The 16,698-nt window shown below is 45.2% G+C and overlaps 1 protein-coding gene across 1 annotated transcript in view; it reads right to left on the bottom strand.

Moving 5' to 3' along the window:
* Myo16 (myosin XVI) overlaps positions 1-6,329 on the bottom strand; it is a 373,810-nt gene extending 367,481 nt beyond the window's left edge. Inside the window, 1 exon segment of the mRNA XM_051169490.1 lies at positions 5,701-6,329. Coding sequence (XP_051025447.1) covers positions 5,701-5,731 — 31 coding nt within the window. The 5' untranslated portion in view covers positions 5,732-6,329.
* Positions 6,330-16,698: the final 10,369 nt, after the last annotated feature.

Here is a 16,698-nt window from a genome sequence, read left to right as displayed (position 1 = left end):
AAAAAAGGTTCCTGATATTCTTGTTTTTAATGGTGTATCAGGAAGTTTTTGGATGGTATCTATGTGTCTGAAAAGGGCACAGTGCAGCAGGCTGTTGAGTAAGGCACAAGTTACCCAGTTCCAGCAACAAGATCCTGAATTGTAAATACTATTAGGGTCTCTTTGGGAACAATAAAAGACTTATATTGGGGAAAAAAAAAAGGCCTAACTGTTTGCTGCTGCAAGAAGCTCACCAGCCTGATGCAGACACACAGAGACTGAAAGTGAGAAGGTGGAAGGTGACACTAAGTAAATGGAGTCTGAATAGGAGCAGTAGTTATCCTCACATGGGACAGAGCACACGCCACACTAAGACTAGTCAGAGAGGATACAGATGATCCTCCTGTGTTAACAAAGTGAACCATGGGCCAGGAAATTACAACAGTGACAGACATGTGTGTCCCTAACATTGATGGACAGTTTCATAAGACCATCACTACTAGACACAATGGTCAGGCAGCTCTAGGTACAACAGTAATGCCTGGCTTCACTACCCCACCACCATCAGTCCATGAATCATCCAGGTAAAAATCCAACAGGGACACCTCAGACTTTACTGCTCTAATCACAGAGCAGATACTCTGGACACACACCCACAGTGCATTACATCAGAGGTCACTGCTCCAATCACAGATCAGGGGGGCTGGACACACACCCACAGGGCATTACATCCAGCTGCTGAACACTCAGTTTCCTTAACAGTATATGACATTTTTCTTAAAAATCACATTGTATGCCATAAGGTAATACTTAAATACATAAAGAGAATGAATACTGTCCAGTATCCAATCAAATCATAATGCAATAAATCTGTAAGTCAACAACCAAATGCCTGTAGGAAACACCAAGCCATGTAGAGATTGTACAGTACGATATTGAATGATTTGGGCATCATTTAAGTGATAAATGAACATTTTAATAACATCCCTAAAATGTGAGAACAAAATTCATTATTTCATACAATTTTATATGTTAGTAACATGAAAAAATTAAAAAAAAAACTGTCTTAGGAGAATTTTCTTATGGTCTGTTTAAAATAGCTTTTGCACCCAAAATCTAAGCTCAGGTCACTAGCAATTTCCACAAATTATTTTATAAACATCAGGTTTTGCTACCTGTACAAATCAATATATTTTTACTTACTTATTCTTTACCTCACCTGCCTGATGCTTTCAAGTGGAGCAAGGACATTAGCTGGGCTGTGTGACCTTTGCTGTCTACCTATGCCTAGAAAACAACAGGAGTCCAGTAGAGATTTCTTGAATTAATGAGTTAAGATGGAAGACAAAATGTAGGAAGCAGGAGAAAATTAAATAGACCCAGCTCAGTTAAGAGAAAATGTTATGATTATGCCTTTAAAGTTCTACTGAGTGTGAAAGAATTAAGACCTTTCATTCAACAAATAATAAAATAAGGAGGAGAAAGGAGGAGGGAGGGAGAGAGGGAGGGAGGGAGAGAAACAGAGAGAGAGAGAGAGAGAGAGAGAGAGAGAGAGAGAACACACCACATTAGAGCAGCAGGTGTAGGGTAAGGATGTAGGTGTGGATCTTTCCAGATACAATGAGCAGATTTTAATAATGCAGTGTTCACACAGCAGTACACAGAGCCATGTGGTCAGAACACGGGGCACAAAGAGCCCGCGACATTCTTATAAGTCTGTATAAAAGCACTGTACGTGGAGACTGAACAGTAGATGTGCACAAACAGAACTTTATCATTGCATATGCCTTCCTCAGTTCTGCTTCTTCATGATCTAAGAGGAACACACACACACACACACACACACACACACGCATGCACACACAGAGTAAGAAACACAGAGTTTTCTTTGTGGACATAACTGTACCTATCTGAAGATTTCCCTGCAGCAGCATGCTTGGGGATTGCTGTCTTTCTCTTAGCTGCAGTGTATTTATTACCTTCAGATTTGTTGTTATTACAAGAACATCATTTACTTTAATAATATTTCATACTGTATTGCTGATAAAGTAACAACCAAATGCTAAGTAATTATAGATTAAGATAAGCCTCAGTTTGAAATAGCTGAGCTCTGTGTTGTTCGAACTCATTTCGCAGGATGCTAGCATGACAGATAAAGAGAGCTTATTTTGAGGTTTATTTTACATTTAACATGCTGGATGTACTTTATAAACTCTGAGTATTTATTTATTTATTTGTTTGTTTATGGTTTTAATCCTACTTATAATTGTCTTTATTATTTAAAAATCATATGTTATATTTTGTTAAAAATATTTCCATCTCCCAACCCATTCCTACCAAACCCTTTCTACCCATCTGACTTCATATTCTTTCTCTCCCTTAAAAAATGAAAATAAGAACAAAACTAAAACCAAAAAAAAAGAAAAACCACATGCGCACGCACGCGCGCGTGCACACACACACACACACACTGAAAAAAACATTAAAAATATAGACTGTTTTGTGTTGGCTAAATTTTCAAAATACTCAGTGGAGAGTAAGTATTTCAGGGCTCCAAAGAAAGTTGGCTTTCAACCAACAAAACTCACGACCAAGCCAGTGGCCAACCAGTGTGACTAATCACAAACAAGATGTAAAGACACTGGGTATTTAAAATGGAACAAAAAAACAAGGTTTCAAAGATAGTATATTGTGAGTGAAGAGACTGACATGGAAAAATAAATGGCAAACCTAGCTTCTTATTGTATGAGCACCTTAACTTTATAAAAGATTTTAGTTACAAAAATCACAGGTTTTCAAAAAGGTGTAGAAGACTCATTGTTAGACTTTAAGAAATGTACCACAAGGTGAAAAATTAACCCCAAACCCATGAGAGTGGACACAGAGCAACAGCTTGGTCATCACTACAGGTCGTCGAAGAGAGAGGAGTGTGAGGCTGGAGAGATGGCTCAGTGGTTAGGAGCACTGGCTGCTCCTCCAGAGGACACAGATTCTATTCCCAGCACAACACGATTTCTCCCAACTCTCTGTGATTTCAGACCCTTTGACCTCTGAGGCATGATGTGTGTGCAGACGTACATGCAGAGGAAAATAAGCATAAGAATTAGAAAAGGATATCCACCAAGGGAGAAAGGTGTGCAAAAAAGATGCATAGTGCCACCAATGGAGGGAGGGAAGAGGGGTTTTGAGAAGTGTCAAGGCCGGTCTATGAGTTCAAGGCTAGCCTGTTCTACACAGCCAGTTCCAGGACAACCAGGGCTATATGAAGAAATCCTGACATGAGAAGCCAAGGAGGGAAAAAAAAAAAAAAAGAGAGAGAGAGAGAGAGAGAGAGAGAGAGAGAGAGAGAGAGAGAGAGAGAGAAATCCTTGAAAGCAGTAAGATGAGCAAAGGCAGGTGCCAAGTCAGACGTCACCTGACGAGAGAGTAGAGGGCCTACTGTGTGCTGAGCTTCTCCTTATAAGCCCTTGGAGCAGTGGGAGAGGAGTGAGCATAGGACACTCCCAGTTGTAACAAAGAAAGTAGGTTCATTTGAGGAGGTGGGCAGACAGGGCTCTCATTGACTCAGGAGGGATCTGATGCCACCATGAGAGACAGAGCAGGAGCAGGTGGGGGCCTTTGAGAGAACAGCCCGGGGGGGCACTGTGTACCCTGGCTTTGGTTCCTAGGGAGCAAATGTGCTATTACAGGAGAGGAGTCTTCAAAAAGAAGTTTACACACAGTCACTCTTTGTAGGCTTCGCAGTAGCTGTTCTCACTGTGCAGACTGAAGGCTGACAAGGGCATCCAGGGATCCACGTGTGCCTACTGGGAAGAGGCGACAAGGCTGTGGTGACCATGCTCACCTGCAGGCCGGAGATGTAAAGTCTCAATGCTAAAATGTGACTGGTCCGTTCTCACCCCTCTGCCCTTTACTGATCACACCATCTTTCAGGACAGGCTGGTGGAGAAATCATTAAATATTCGGAAGTCATTTGTCACGTAAGTGAAACAGAGGGTGATGGTGGTTTCAGTTACTGGCCCTAGGTGTGGTTTGGGGGATGGGCTAGGGGCCAGGAAAGACAGCCAGGAATGCTTCTGCCAAAGAACGTTATTAATTCACTAAACTCACTAACTCTGCTTTCATCTCGTATGCTGCGGCGCATTGGTAAGGCTTGCCTAAAGCATCCCATTAGGTGTATGCCAGCACCTCTTTCCAGGGTCTGAATCTCTAGTCAGAGCATACATTTAAAGGAGGTGGGATGAGGTGGAAGAGGTCAGTCTCATCTACCTCTGGCCACCACCAGGTGTTCACTCCTCCATACCACTGGGCTTCTTCCCAGGCTCAGCTCCCTGGCTACGCTCTGGGAGGAGCCAGGGCTCCCTGGTGAAATGACGCCAGGGCTTTGGGAATTCCCTCTGCAGAAGCCAGACAGGAACATGACAGCACCCTGCCGGTGCAGTGCAACGTGAGCGAGCAAGTGGCTGTTTGAAACCCAGCCAGGGAGACTGCACAATGTGTGTTACCAGGTCAATCACTTCGAGACTTAAGAGGTTAAACCAAAGACTTCTCCATGTTTCTCAATATGCTGCAATCTCACAATTAAAAAAAAAATCAGTTAAAGAGCTAATTTCCAAATGTACAGGCTGATCAGTGAATTCTGGAAGCAAGGCTTCGGAATGAGGCATCTTTATTTTAATAATCACGGGCCAGAACCCTCTTGTCTTATGTTGAACAAAAATAGAAGCAAGACAAGTATTTTCTTCTCAAACGTTTTTTTTTTTTTTTTTAGTCTCCTTTAGGACAAAATTCAAGGTCCGTTTAAACCATACTGCTTTGACAAGGTGCTTAGTTAACATTGGGGTGTCCTTGTCAGTAAACCCACAATCTCACGGAACATCTGTACTCCAGCCACGCCACCTATCACATTAAGATCATGATATAAGTGTGCAGGAGTCTTCAGAAGTACTACAGGAGCAAAGGAAATTCTATCCAGCAAGCCGGTTTTGCTATAAATATGTCCTCCCGGCCAGTGTCACTATCGGAGAAGGCTCTGGTGCAAGCAGTGTCTAGCTCAGGGCACCGTGCTGGAGCCCACATATTAAAGGGGTCCAGGAGGAGGGCTGCTGGCTGACTGTTCTGTACAATGTGAACATCCGTGCAGAGCCGGGGTGCAGAGTCTCTGCAAGGTGAATGGCACAAGGACAAAATCTCCCAGCCAAGGAGAACCCACAGATAGGCTGAGAAGGAAAGCACCAAGTGCTACGACCGCAGGGGACTTGAGAGTGAGCTGTATCACAGGATGACCTTAGCCACGCATTGGCCAAGTAAGTTGTACAAACATTATCCCAATGCCTGGTAGCACGGGAATCCTTAAACAACTTCTGTTTCTCAGTTTTTGATATCCTGCAAATCTTTTCTTTTTTTTTTTTTTTAATTTTAGGTGCAGCACTCTAAAGATTTTTCACACTACAGCATTTAGATTAAAAAAAAAAAAAGAATAATTTTAGAATCAAAATGAAATGGAACACAACCTGTCAACTGCCCTTCACAGCTACCAGCTCGTTTCACTCATCCGGGTGCCACACACCGGAACACCTGCCTTAATTTTGGCATGTGTTTAAAAATAACACTTCCAGAGACAGAGACATGCACACACACACACACACACACACACACACACACACACACACACACACACACACACACACACACACACACACAGTGAGTGAGCCTACTTACAGCACTTGATAAAATGCTGATAGTGAGACATGGTCCCCTCTCAGGCACGGATCCTGCCGTGGGTTCCAGCATTCTCTGCTTCTAGGACTGCTGTCCTCTGGAAATGCATAATTCAGGGTCCCTGCTCAGGTAACGGAGTGCCTCAGGACGCATTGCTGAACAGAGGGAGGCAGAGGCTCACTGCTCAGGATCTTGCGGAAAGCATCAACTCATTTTCATGCGGCAGATGGAGTTCAGAGTAGCCCCTGGGGTGGGTTGAGCCGCCACATGCACGTGCTACCCTGGCACCCCTGATTGACACACTCCAGTGCCAGAGTCCTGGGGAGGGTCGCTCTAATTGGCGCTCACGTGCGCGCGTGGCTACAGCCTGCCGCTAGCTGGAGGTGTGCTGCAGTGCGGCTCTCCCTCCCAGTCCTGCCTGCTAATGGCTTCTCAGTAGCTTTCAAAGAGCAGAAGACTATCCCTGATGAGCGGGCAGGAGGGAGATGCTGCACCAGGCATCCAGAAGCTCCCTGGCACTCCCTGGCACTGCACCGGTCGGTTGGACTGGATTCTTAGCTGGTGGCCAAACTCGTTATTTTTAGTTGCCACCAGTTGCTGTGTGTGTGAACGCGAAATGGACAGCAGCAGCTTGAAATAGCCCCCTCTTCGGATGAGGGTGCTATGATCTGCCGCTAGCCAGGAAGCGCTCTCACATGGCATCCCTTTAGTTATCTGTGCAGAATGCAAAATTTAAATTACCCACAGAAATATGTTGATCTGCACAGCTTTAAAATTGAGGATTTTGCTACCTCTGCAAACTGCAGTGAATTAAACTGCACAACCTAAGCCGGAGAAGGAAGTTTGCCTGGGTTGAATCGGGAGGAAACACATGGACTCTCAGGCTGTATTTTAATGGAGATAAATAACCATTTTAATAGCTGAGTAGCCAGAAAAGGTCATATGTAAGTCACTCACAGGTGAAAACGTGTATGTGGTTACTTTTGTAAGTTAATGTATTTCTATTTTTAACAATTTTTATTTATTCTTTGAGAATTACATACAATATGTTTTGATCAAATCCCGCCCCCCGCCCCTGCCAACTCCCCGACTCACTCAATTTTATACTCTTGCTTCTCTTAAAAAGAAAAAGAAATTATGGAGTCCAATTCATGTTGGTTCAACACTTTCTTGAGTATAGGGTCTGACTTTCCCTCTCCTAGTGTACATTGATTTACCATATAACTTGTGGGACAATACTCTACCTGGACATCATATGCGACCAGAAAAAAACAAAAACAAACAAAAAAAAAAAACCCACAGTGTTTTCTTGAGTCACGGGCCAACAGTTTCCCTTAGACGCCAAACATTGCAGGGCACTGCCCATGCTCAGGGTTTACGCTCCACAACCTGCAGGTAAGACCCTGTCACTGAAGATGCCACTCCCCTATGTCATGGAATATGGAGACGTTGACCTGGTGCTCTACACTTTGTCTGAGGAGAGAGGGACCCTGCAAACTACAGCGAGGACTTGGCTTGTAAGTGTATTTGTATGATAGTTTTCTTTGAAAGTAGGTAGTCACATTTTGTTTCAGCTCCTGAAGTCATTGAGAATGTAGGAACGGGCCGTGCGGTAAGGGTTCACACCATTCTGTGGTGGAGCACATACGCTGTGCATGGCATGTGCGTAAGCTGAGCACGAGATGTGTCTGAGCCTCGTGTACACGTCACACCCACACGTTCTAAGGTTGTCCTGTACTTGACTTTGGCACTCTGTGCTCATCTTGTAAACCTTCGGGGACATGCACAGGCAAAGAGAGACGCATCTTTATCTTCCCATCACTACCAAACTTACTCGAGTGTGAACAAGGTGGGAACACATCGGACTCTGCTAACTTTCATAAAACAGGGCAAAGGATGACTTACAATTTATTACATTTCTTGAAATTTATCTTTCCTGAGAAACCCAGCTCTGGTAGGGATCACACAGACCACATTGGGGCTCTTTGGATCACATATTTTGTGGGTAATGTCAGATTGGATGGTACGGGTAAAGATGGAGCTGAGACTGGAATAGAGACATGCCCAGAAATCCATCCGTGTTGTGGGGTTGGCCGTTAAGCACAATAATAAACACAAGCATTTGAAATTGTTTTCCATTGCCCTAAAACTTCACAACGAATAGAGCAGTTAGTTTATTATTTTGTAGCATCTTTTATGTTTTTGTTTTTTTTCGAGACAGGGTCTCTCTGTGTAGCCTTGGCTGTCTTAGTCTCAATTTGCAATCCAGGCTGGCCTCGAATTCACAGCAATCCGCCTGCCTCTGCCTCCTGAGTGCTTGCATCTTTTAATACCTGATTGTTATCAGTGAAAATGTCAAGACTATTTCAAAAAGCACTTTTCACTGGTTATGCATCAACCAATCATTCGCACTATTTCTGACCCAAACATATGCTAAATATTCTTTTAATGTAATCATTATTATATACCAGAAATTTTTTTCCAGATAAGGTGTATTATTTACCAACTTAAAAAAACTGTGCTGACAGCCAGGCATGGCGGTGCACACTTGTAATCCCAGCACTCAGGGAGGCAGAGGTAGAAGGATTGCTATAAATTGGAGACCAGACTGGTCTACAAAACGAGTCCAGGACAGCCAAGGCTACACAGAGAAACTCTGCCTTGAAAAAACAAACAAACAAACAAAAAACCAACAACAACCAATCAACCAACCAACGAAGCAAAACCAAAATCCTAATATACACTTGCTCAGGTGTATTTACTCTGCCCCAAAGCAGAAACATCATTGCCTTTCTACTTAGAACTCAAGTTACAGGCACATGAGGTGGGATCCAGTTTCCAGTCTTTTGGTGGATGATTCCTAATGCAATAGTTCATGGATTGTCACGTGATATTCAGTGATGGACCTGAAGGCTGAATCCTCAACCATCACTACTGTTGGAGAGGGTGTGCTTAGTGGGTGTGACGCTCAGCTTCATTACTGTCTTGGCGTGGTTTAGGTACACCTAGCTGGAAAAGCATTTCCAGAGGGCAGTTTATGTGAGGAGAAAAGAGCTATCTTGAAAGTGAGTGTCGTCATGATGTGGAGTAAAAGGGTGGAGGAGGAGGTGCACTAAAGAGCAGCATTCTGTTCTCTGCCTCCTCAGTGTACATGCAAAGTGACCAGGGCCTCGGGCCTCTGCTGCCACCACGCCCTACCCCCGCCCCCCCCCCCACACACAATGGACTAAGGCATCCCTTCCTCCTGTACGTTTCTCTTGCCAGAAAATTTTGTGTAAGCAACAGGAAATGTCACTAATACAGCAGGCTGCCACAACACTGCCATCAAATGGAAGTATGAACTACACACAACAGGCACGCCATATTGCACAACCAAACTCTAAGAGACGGGCATCCTGTCTCAACTCCGGGAAAAGACTGGGGATGCACACATTGATGAAGAAGTTTAAAGGACCTGCAAAAACTGCGCTGCATACCGCCATTACCAAGATATCTGGAAAACGCACGCCCGGGCCTCCTATCTCAAGAACCAAAGACTTCTGAGTGGGCGGGGTCCCAATCTCTCCTGTATCATGGCTTTAGTCTGATGATTTCAGGCCCTTGCAGGCTTATGTGGTCTTTCCCCAAAAGCAGCAGTCGGCTCTCCAGCCTGGATCTGACCACACAAGTGAGCAGTTTCCTGTTTCTGCTTAAGCTCCCAACCTTGATGCACCCAATTCTGAGACTGACACTGGGCTCAAATTGTCCACTAACCCGTGGCTGCCAGACACAGGCCTGCACAGAAGGCTACACAGACCTCGTATGTCTGAGGTCAAGGTGGCCGCTGACGTTACGCATAGTGTATACATATGAATGAAAGCACAGATTTCCCTGGCTAGAAGCAAGGCAGGGCAGCTATGCACTGCCCTCTGTATGGCATCAGAGTGTTGACACGTAGAGAAAGAATGCAGGATTAAGACTCCTGCAAACAAGGACCATGGTTGCTCTTTAAGAAGCAAGGAAACTTGCTAGGCTATGACCATATAGTGGGGGAGGAGGTCCCCTCAGTCACAAACAGGGGAGGAGAATAGGGTGAAAGCAGAAGGGAGGGAGGAACAGGAGGATACAATAGATGGGATAACAATTGAGATGTAATCTGAAAAGATTAATTAAATAAAAAATTTTCTAGCTGTTCAAAAGTTTACAACATCGAAAAATAAAAGATTTTTAAAATAAATAAAAAAGAAGCAAGGTGTTACACATGAGCTTTGATGAGCACAGATGCTTGCTGCGTGTTTGCATTGCTCACTGGGGCATCTGGTCACCCACATGCCTCTTGAAACGTTTTCCTCCAGTGGAAATTAATTTTCCCATCTACTCTAGTATCTAGGCAGAAACATTTGGAAGGCATTTTGTATTTTTCCACTTACATGCCAAAACAAACTTTGAGATCCGCAAGCATGTATATTAGGGTGAACCAGGAGGAATGCTCCGACTTTCCCTTTCACTAAAGTTTGAACTTGACCCCATGATTGTTCATCCTACAGTGAATCAGAGCAGAATAGTGTTGGTATCTGAAGGTGCCTCTCTCTCCCCCGCCCCTCTGTGTATTGTGTGGCCAAGCAAAGGAGTCACTGCCTCTTCATTCATTTTGAGGAAAAACAGTTGTCTGTTTACTTAAAATAATAAAAATTTTCCTGGAAAAGATAATATGAGTTTTGAAGTAGTTGTATATAAAAATTTCTTTTCATATTTCCAAACTGATATGGGTATTGAGCTGTAGAGCATACACATTCCTGTTTTTCATATACACACATGTACACACACATGCATATACACATATGCACACACACACACACACACACACACATACACACACACACACTGTGGGAACCTGGATGGCCTCAGGTATGCCTGCCTTTGCCTCCAGGTGCTGGAATTCCAAGAGTGTTGCACTGCACATGGCTAGAATCATGCCTTTATTAGCTTTAATTTAATTACCCACGTATATCAAACTCAGGTAGCCTACACGTCTTTAGCTTAAACTCATCTCAGCATTCTAGCATTCTTGTGCTTTTTATTTTTGCTTTGTACCAATGAACTCAGTGTTTTAATACAGTGCTTTGTATGTTTCTTGGTGTTGCATGTGAGCCTCTTTCTTGTTAGGTATTATTTGAAGCTAAAACCTTGAGTTTTCCTTATTTCGTGAATAAAATCTAAAATACCACTGAGCGATCAGGTTGCAAGGAAAGAGCCACAAGAAGCAGAGGGTGCTAACCTCTTGCAGCGCGTTCCTCTGGAGGCCTTGGGGGCATTTTACAGGGCAGGACTGGTCCCAAGGCTTTGTAGCTGTCAAGAGCAAAGAAAAAGGGAACTGGGAGGTGAGGGTGAGTTTGACTTTTGAATTCTGAATGAGTTCCCTGGCTGCAGATCCCGCTTTGGGCTACCATGCATGAAGTGTTGGCTCTGGAGAGGTCTCAAATTTTTAGCAATAGTTTAAAGGATCTAGAAAGAGAAATGTCCCATGAAACATCTGAATTTGAAAAGGTATTTAACCATTTTCTCAAATTTAAGTGCAAAGCTTTTCAAAATAATCCTTAGTGCTTACTGGTGGGGACTTGGTCCTTCCTTAGTACTTACTGGTGGAGACTTGGACCTTCCTTAGTGCTTACTTGGTCATTAGAATGTAGTGGTGGGGTTAGCCCTTAGGGATTATTGGTGGGACTTAGTGTGCCATTTATGTATGACATGCTTCTTTCTGTCCATGCTGTGGGGTCAGTAGGCCAAGGAGCTTGGCAACTTCGATCGATTGTATGGGAACCCAGCCTCAGAAGACAAGATGGCACTTTACCCTGAGACATGAAGAACCTGTCCTCCCAAAGCTGATTAGGCCGGAGGATCTGTGTCCCTCTGATGCCCCCTCCTTCCCGCTCCCTCCCCCTCCAGCAGGTGACTAATGTGCCAGCTGCCTGCAAAGGCTTCCAGTCTTCTGGAGCAGCGGTTCTCCTGAGGTTCAGTGCTGCTGCCCCCACACACAGCACCTGGCTTTCCCTGCATTGCTCTGCAAGGACTGGGCTGCAGGAAAACAAGGCAAGGATGCTGGCTTCCAAATCCCTGATTCAAACCCGGGGGCTTTTCTGTGTTTTCTGTTAGTCTCTCTCTCTTCAGCTCTCTTCTCTCTCTGTCCTGTACCCCATCTCCTCACCCCTTTCGCTCTCTGCTTAAAGACGTTAGGGATAAGCCATAGCCCTATGTGGATTCTGCCTGCACCCAGTAAGCCTGACTGTGCAGTAGGTGACAGTAATTCCCGTGTGCTGGGCGTTCTTGTAAGCTCACCTTTCATCACCACCCAGCCAGTCCTCACAACAGAGTGAGGGAGAGACCACCTATGGTCTTTCATTTGTAACAAACTGAGACATGAAGCTAAGGAACGGTGTGAGCATTTGGGCATGAAAGAACAAGTCAAGTCACCATGAGGTTCCTGCCCCAGGGGACAGTTTGCCCATGGGAGAGTCCTGCGTCCCATAGGGGTCAATGTCATCTTAAAAACATGTGTCATGTGCTACAACTCCTGGTACCCACTTTCCTTCTCTCTGTTAAGTTCATTCCAGCCTTCTTTTCCTTCTTCCGCCCTCCTCACCCTTCTGTTCCTGCTGAGCCTCAACCCTTCCTATTACACATATGTAGTGAGAGACAGACAAGGCAAAAACATGCATACAGAATAGACACAGGAACTATGAGGGTCACAGACAATGGGGGAATCAGGGTTCAATGGTAGAAGGAAGAGGGACAACATCAGTGCCTTCCTGCTCTTCCCTTCCATGATTAGGTTGGTGGCACTGACTTACTGCTTGCTGACCCTAGTGCATATCATAAATTACATTACATAGATAGGTACTTACACACATGCATTCAATGCATACATTACAGAGAGCTCGTGCATCAGGTAAGCTTCTTCTGAAGTGCTAGTGAGGTGCTTTGCCACCTCTGAGCATCAGGGTGGACAGTGCAGCAGGACCTGTCTACCTTGAACACTGCAACACGCAGAGTTGGTTCATCAAGGATATAAAGAGAAAGGAGGTGCTGGCAGACGATGTCCAAACAGGCTTGGCACAGTATTGGCCACCTGTAGACTCAGCTTGGAAGACAGAGGCCGAAGGATCCCTGAATCAAACCCGGGGGCTTTTCTGTGTTTTCTGTTAGTCTCCCTCTCTTCAGCTGTCTTCTCTCTCTGTCCTGTACCCCGAGGCCAACCTTGTCTACACAGAGAGTTCCAGACTAGCCAGAGCTTGCATAGTGAGTGAAACCCCATCTCAAGCAACGACGACAACAACAAAAAGATTTACAGACAGTAAGCAAGACCTCATTAAGAAAGGCAAGGTATGTTTTAATGTATGCGATTTCAGTGTGCACAGAGGAATCGGACTGTTACCTAATAGTTCAACTGTAATAGTTTTAATAGACATTTTTAGAATATTGCTGTGACCATTAACACATCTAAGCTGTTTGCATTAGGGGAACTACTTTCACACCTCCATGGCGGCCATGGATACACATCTTCAAACCCTACTTGCAGGTGTTAATTAAGTGTTTCAAAGAAGAGTAACCGTGACACTGTGACATTTGTGAAGAAAAAACTCCTGAGTTAAAATCTCACATGAACCTGATGGGAGGTATTTTGAGAGTGTTAAATTTATGACCTGGTTTACTTGCATGAAGTTCAAGAGTTATAGTAGAAGAAAAGGAAGAATAGATTATTAGCAGAAAAAGGGAAGCTTCTAGAACAACGAAAATGTTTCACATTTTGATCTGAGGGGTGAGAACTGGTCTAAATATACAAGACCGAGATTTGCTGAGCTGCATTGTCACATTTGCACATTTTATTCTGAACAATGTGCACAGCTTTTTTTGGTATATGTTGGGGGAGTGTGCGTGTGTATAGGCCAAAGGTTTTCACTGGATCGCTACCTTATTGTTTGAGACAGGATATCTCACTGAACATGGATGGAGGTCATGAGTTTGTCTAGACAGCCAGGTGTGAAAGCTCCAAAGATGCTCCTGTCTTCTCCTAGCCAGCACTGAGGTTACAGGTGAGTGCCACGGGCCTGGCTTTTATAGTGTGGCTGCTGGAGGTGGGACTCCTTTCCTGACTGAGGAATTGCCTCCAGCACTCACCAATCCTAGAGTTATAAAATGTGATATCCTCACATAGCTGCAATTGGTTGAGGAGAATTCTCAGAGATGTAGAACATGGGGACTGAGGGTGTTAGTTTATCATATGTGCATTTATCCACCCACAGATGCACATGTATGGAGACAGACATTTTCTGGTGTGGTAGATAAGTTACTGTAATTAATATGGCCTATGGAAGAACTGGGGAGACAGGCATAGCTCTGGCAGTAGGTGCAGCAGAGGGGGGAAAGCCCCCTTGTCAGAAGAAGCATCCTAGCAAGGGCACTGTGCATTCACACACCTGCCACATGGCACGGGGATGCGGGAACAGTCACACTGCACACAAGAAGCAGCTAATATTGGAGTTTTGGAGACAGGCACGGTTTGTCTGGGAATGACACTATCTATGGAGTCAATAACTTTCCTGCCTAGCCCAGCTTTCCCTGGGCATACCTATAGACTTTGCAGAGGGTCCATAGATTGCCAAAAGGCTCCGTAACCTAAAATATGAGGGCATCTCACGTAGCAGACGGGGTGTCATCACCTGAGTTGTGAGATGCTGAAGACCAGGGCTGAGGAAATGAGGTAGCCAGCAAGAAAGCAACATGGAAGCTCTCATTGTAGTCCAAGCTGAGGTGGTGGGGGCTTGACACTGTCACAGTGCTGAGAATGGGGTAGACCAAAGAGATTGTCACCAATGATGGATTTCCTCAATGAGGAAGTGGGTGTGTTGTGAGAAAAGGAAACCATCCTGGTTAGTTGTCACCTTGGCATCAGCTGGAGTCATTTGAGAAGTGGGGATTTCAGTTGAGAAGTCCCACCACCACATTGGCCAGTACGCAAGCCTGTTGGGCATTTTCTCGATTGATGAAGGAGGGCCCAGCCTGCTGCGGGCCAGCCTTAGGCTGGTGGTCCTGAGTTGTCTGAGAACAGAGTCCGACTGAACAGTGAGGAGTAAGCCCATAAGCAGCACTGCTCTGTGGCCTCTTCACCAGTTACTGCCTCCATGTTCCTGTTTTGAGTTCCTGCCCTGACTTCCCTCAGCAATGAAGCATGTTCTGGGAGTTGTGAGATGAAACTAACCCTTTCTTCCCCAAGATGCTCCGCTCATGGGGTTTTACCACAGCAATAGGAACCCTAACTATGATAGTCTGGTCTCTGAGTTTTGAAGAGGTCAGATGGCATGAGGCCACCCAGTGGCTCAGCATGTAAGAGGAAGAAGCTGGGAAAGGCAGCAGGCTGTCCTTTAGGAATAATAAGTCTAGACAGCATGCATGATACAATAAAAAGTGAGAGAGACTTAAATGCCGCGTCCTCAGGTCTCCATAGGATCTCCATCTGCCACTGTGATAAACACACACAGTGTCCTGCTGCATCTCTGCAGTGCTGGAGAAATGGCAGGATGTCTCAAGAAATGTTCTCATGTTTCTCTTTTGTGTTCTTTTAAGAACTTGTGCCACAAGACAGAGTGCTGTGCACTGAGCTCCAACCACAGCACACTGCAGCACAGATCCCAGACACTTCTGCCAGCGGCTCTGGGGTCAAGAAGGATGCTTGAGCGTTTACAACAAGAGAACAACAGGAACTGCAGCAGGAAAGCTGTGTCCAGTGGGTAACATGGGAACCATCCCTGGTGTCTGAGGAGACCTTGCTGAAGTCATCATCTCATTTAAATCTAAAGGATGGGTAGAGGGAAAGAGGGGAATAGCAAGAAAGAGAGAGAGAGAGAGTGCTTGGGTCCCTGTGGTCCATGAACCCAGATCATCGGTGACCAGCATCATCTGTGACCACCATCATCGGTGTACCATCCTCTGAGCCAGACCTAGCACTCTGAGATCTTCCATACCTGTGATCCTGAGAATCCATGCTCTGGGCAACCATAAAACTGGGTGGAAACGTTCATTCAAACTGCTGCAGGGGAAGTGGAAGGAGCTGAGTTGCTGAGAAATGGAACATGAGGAAGGAGCTCAGGTCACACGGGAGGGGGATGCTTCTCGTGGTGCTGTCAGGCAAGCAGTGCAAGGGCAAGCGCCTCGAGTCTCCGGCTGCGCGGAGCAGCGAAATCAGCACAGCGGATGGACATTTTGAATCAACAGGTTCACAGACGCTAATGTGCTCAAAGATACCAAAGCTGTGGGTGGGAGAGTGTGCCAGCACGGATCAATACCCCAGTCCCCCAGTGTGGAGATCACACAGGCAAACCGACCAACCAATGAGACAGAGAGACCCCAACTATAGAGACACACGGCGATGACTGAGAGTGACGTAGCAGGGCCTTTCATACTTCCCAGTGAGCTCATCTGCTCATAGGACTGCATACCCCTGCTTGCTACTGTAATTTTGGTTTCTGAATTTGTCCTCCACTAATCTGTGCACACGGTCACCTTTAACCCTTTACTTCCTAGCACATGGTCGCTTAATCAGTAAATTGATTAATAGCAAATGGCTTATATGTACATAAAAATGCGCAAATAAAAGCTAAGATCTTGTGGCAGTGTTGTTAACAGGTTCTCTCTACACAACAGTTTTCCTTTCTTCCCGTCTCTTCCCCCACATGCTGTTTGGAGATGTTGGAAGTAATGAACAGGCCTGAACACCTCCCTTCCTTCTGCTTGTTCCCTTGCTTGAGTCTCCATGGATCCCAGAAACTTTCTCAAGGCAGTAATAAATTCTTCAACTATCACGTCAAGCCTGCGGACTTCAGATGCTGGACAGATAATGTCACAGGGTAAAGATAGGAAGGACAGTGCCCTGTCATGACCCGCAGGACTCATCACCAATGGCCAAGAGAGACCAACAGCACAATATAGACAAGCACATCCTGCTCGCTCAGTGACCAAGCATGC

The sequence above is a fragment of the Acomys russatus genome, chromosome 27, assembly GCF_903995435.1.
Source record: "Acomys russatus chromosome 27, mAcoRus1.1, whole genome shotgun sequence".
NCBI classification, from domain to species: domain Eukaryota; kingdom Metazoa; phylum Chordata; class Mammalia; order Rodentia; family Muridae; genus Acomys; species Acomys russatus.
Note: the sequence above shows the minus strand (reverse complement) of the source record. Positions and strands in the feature narration are given on the sequence as shown.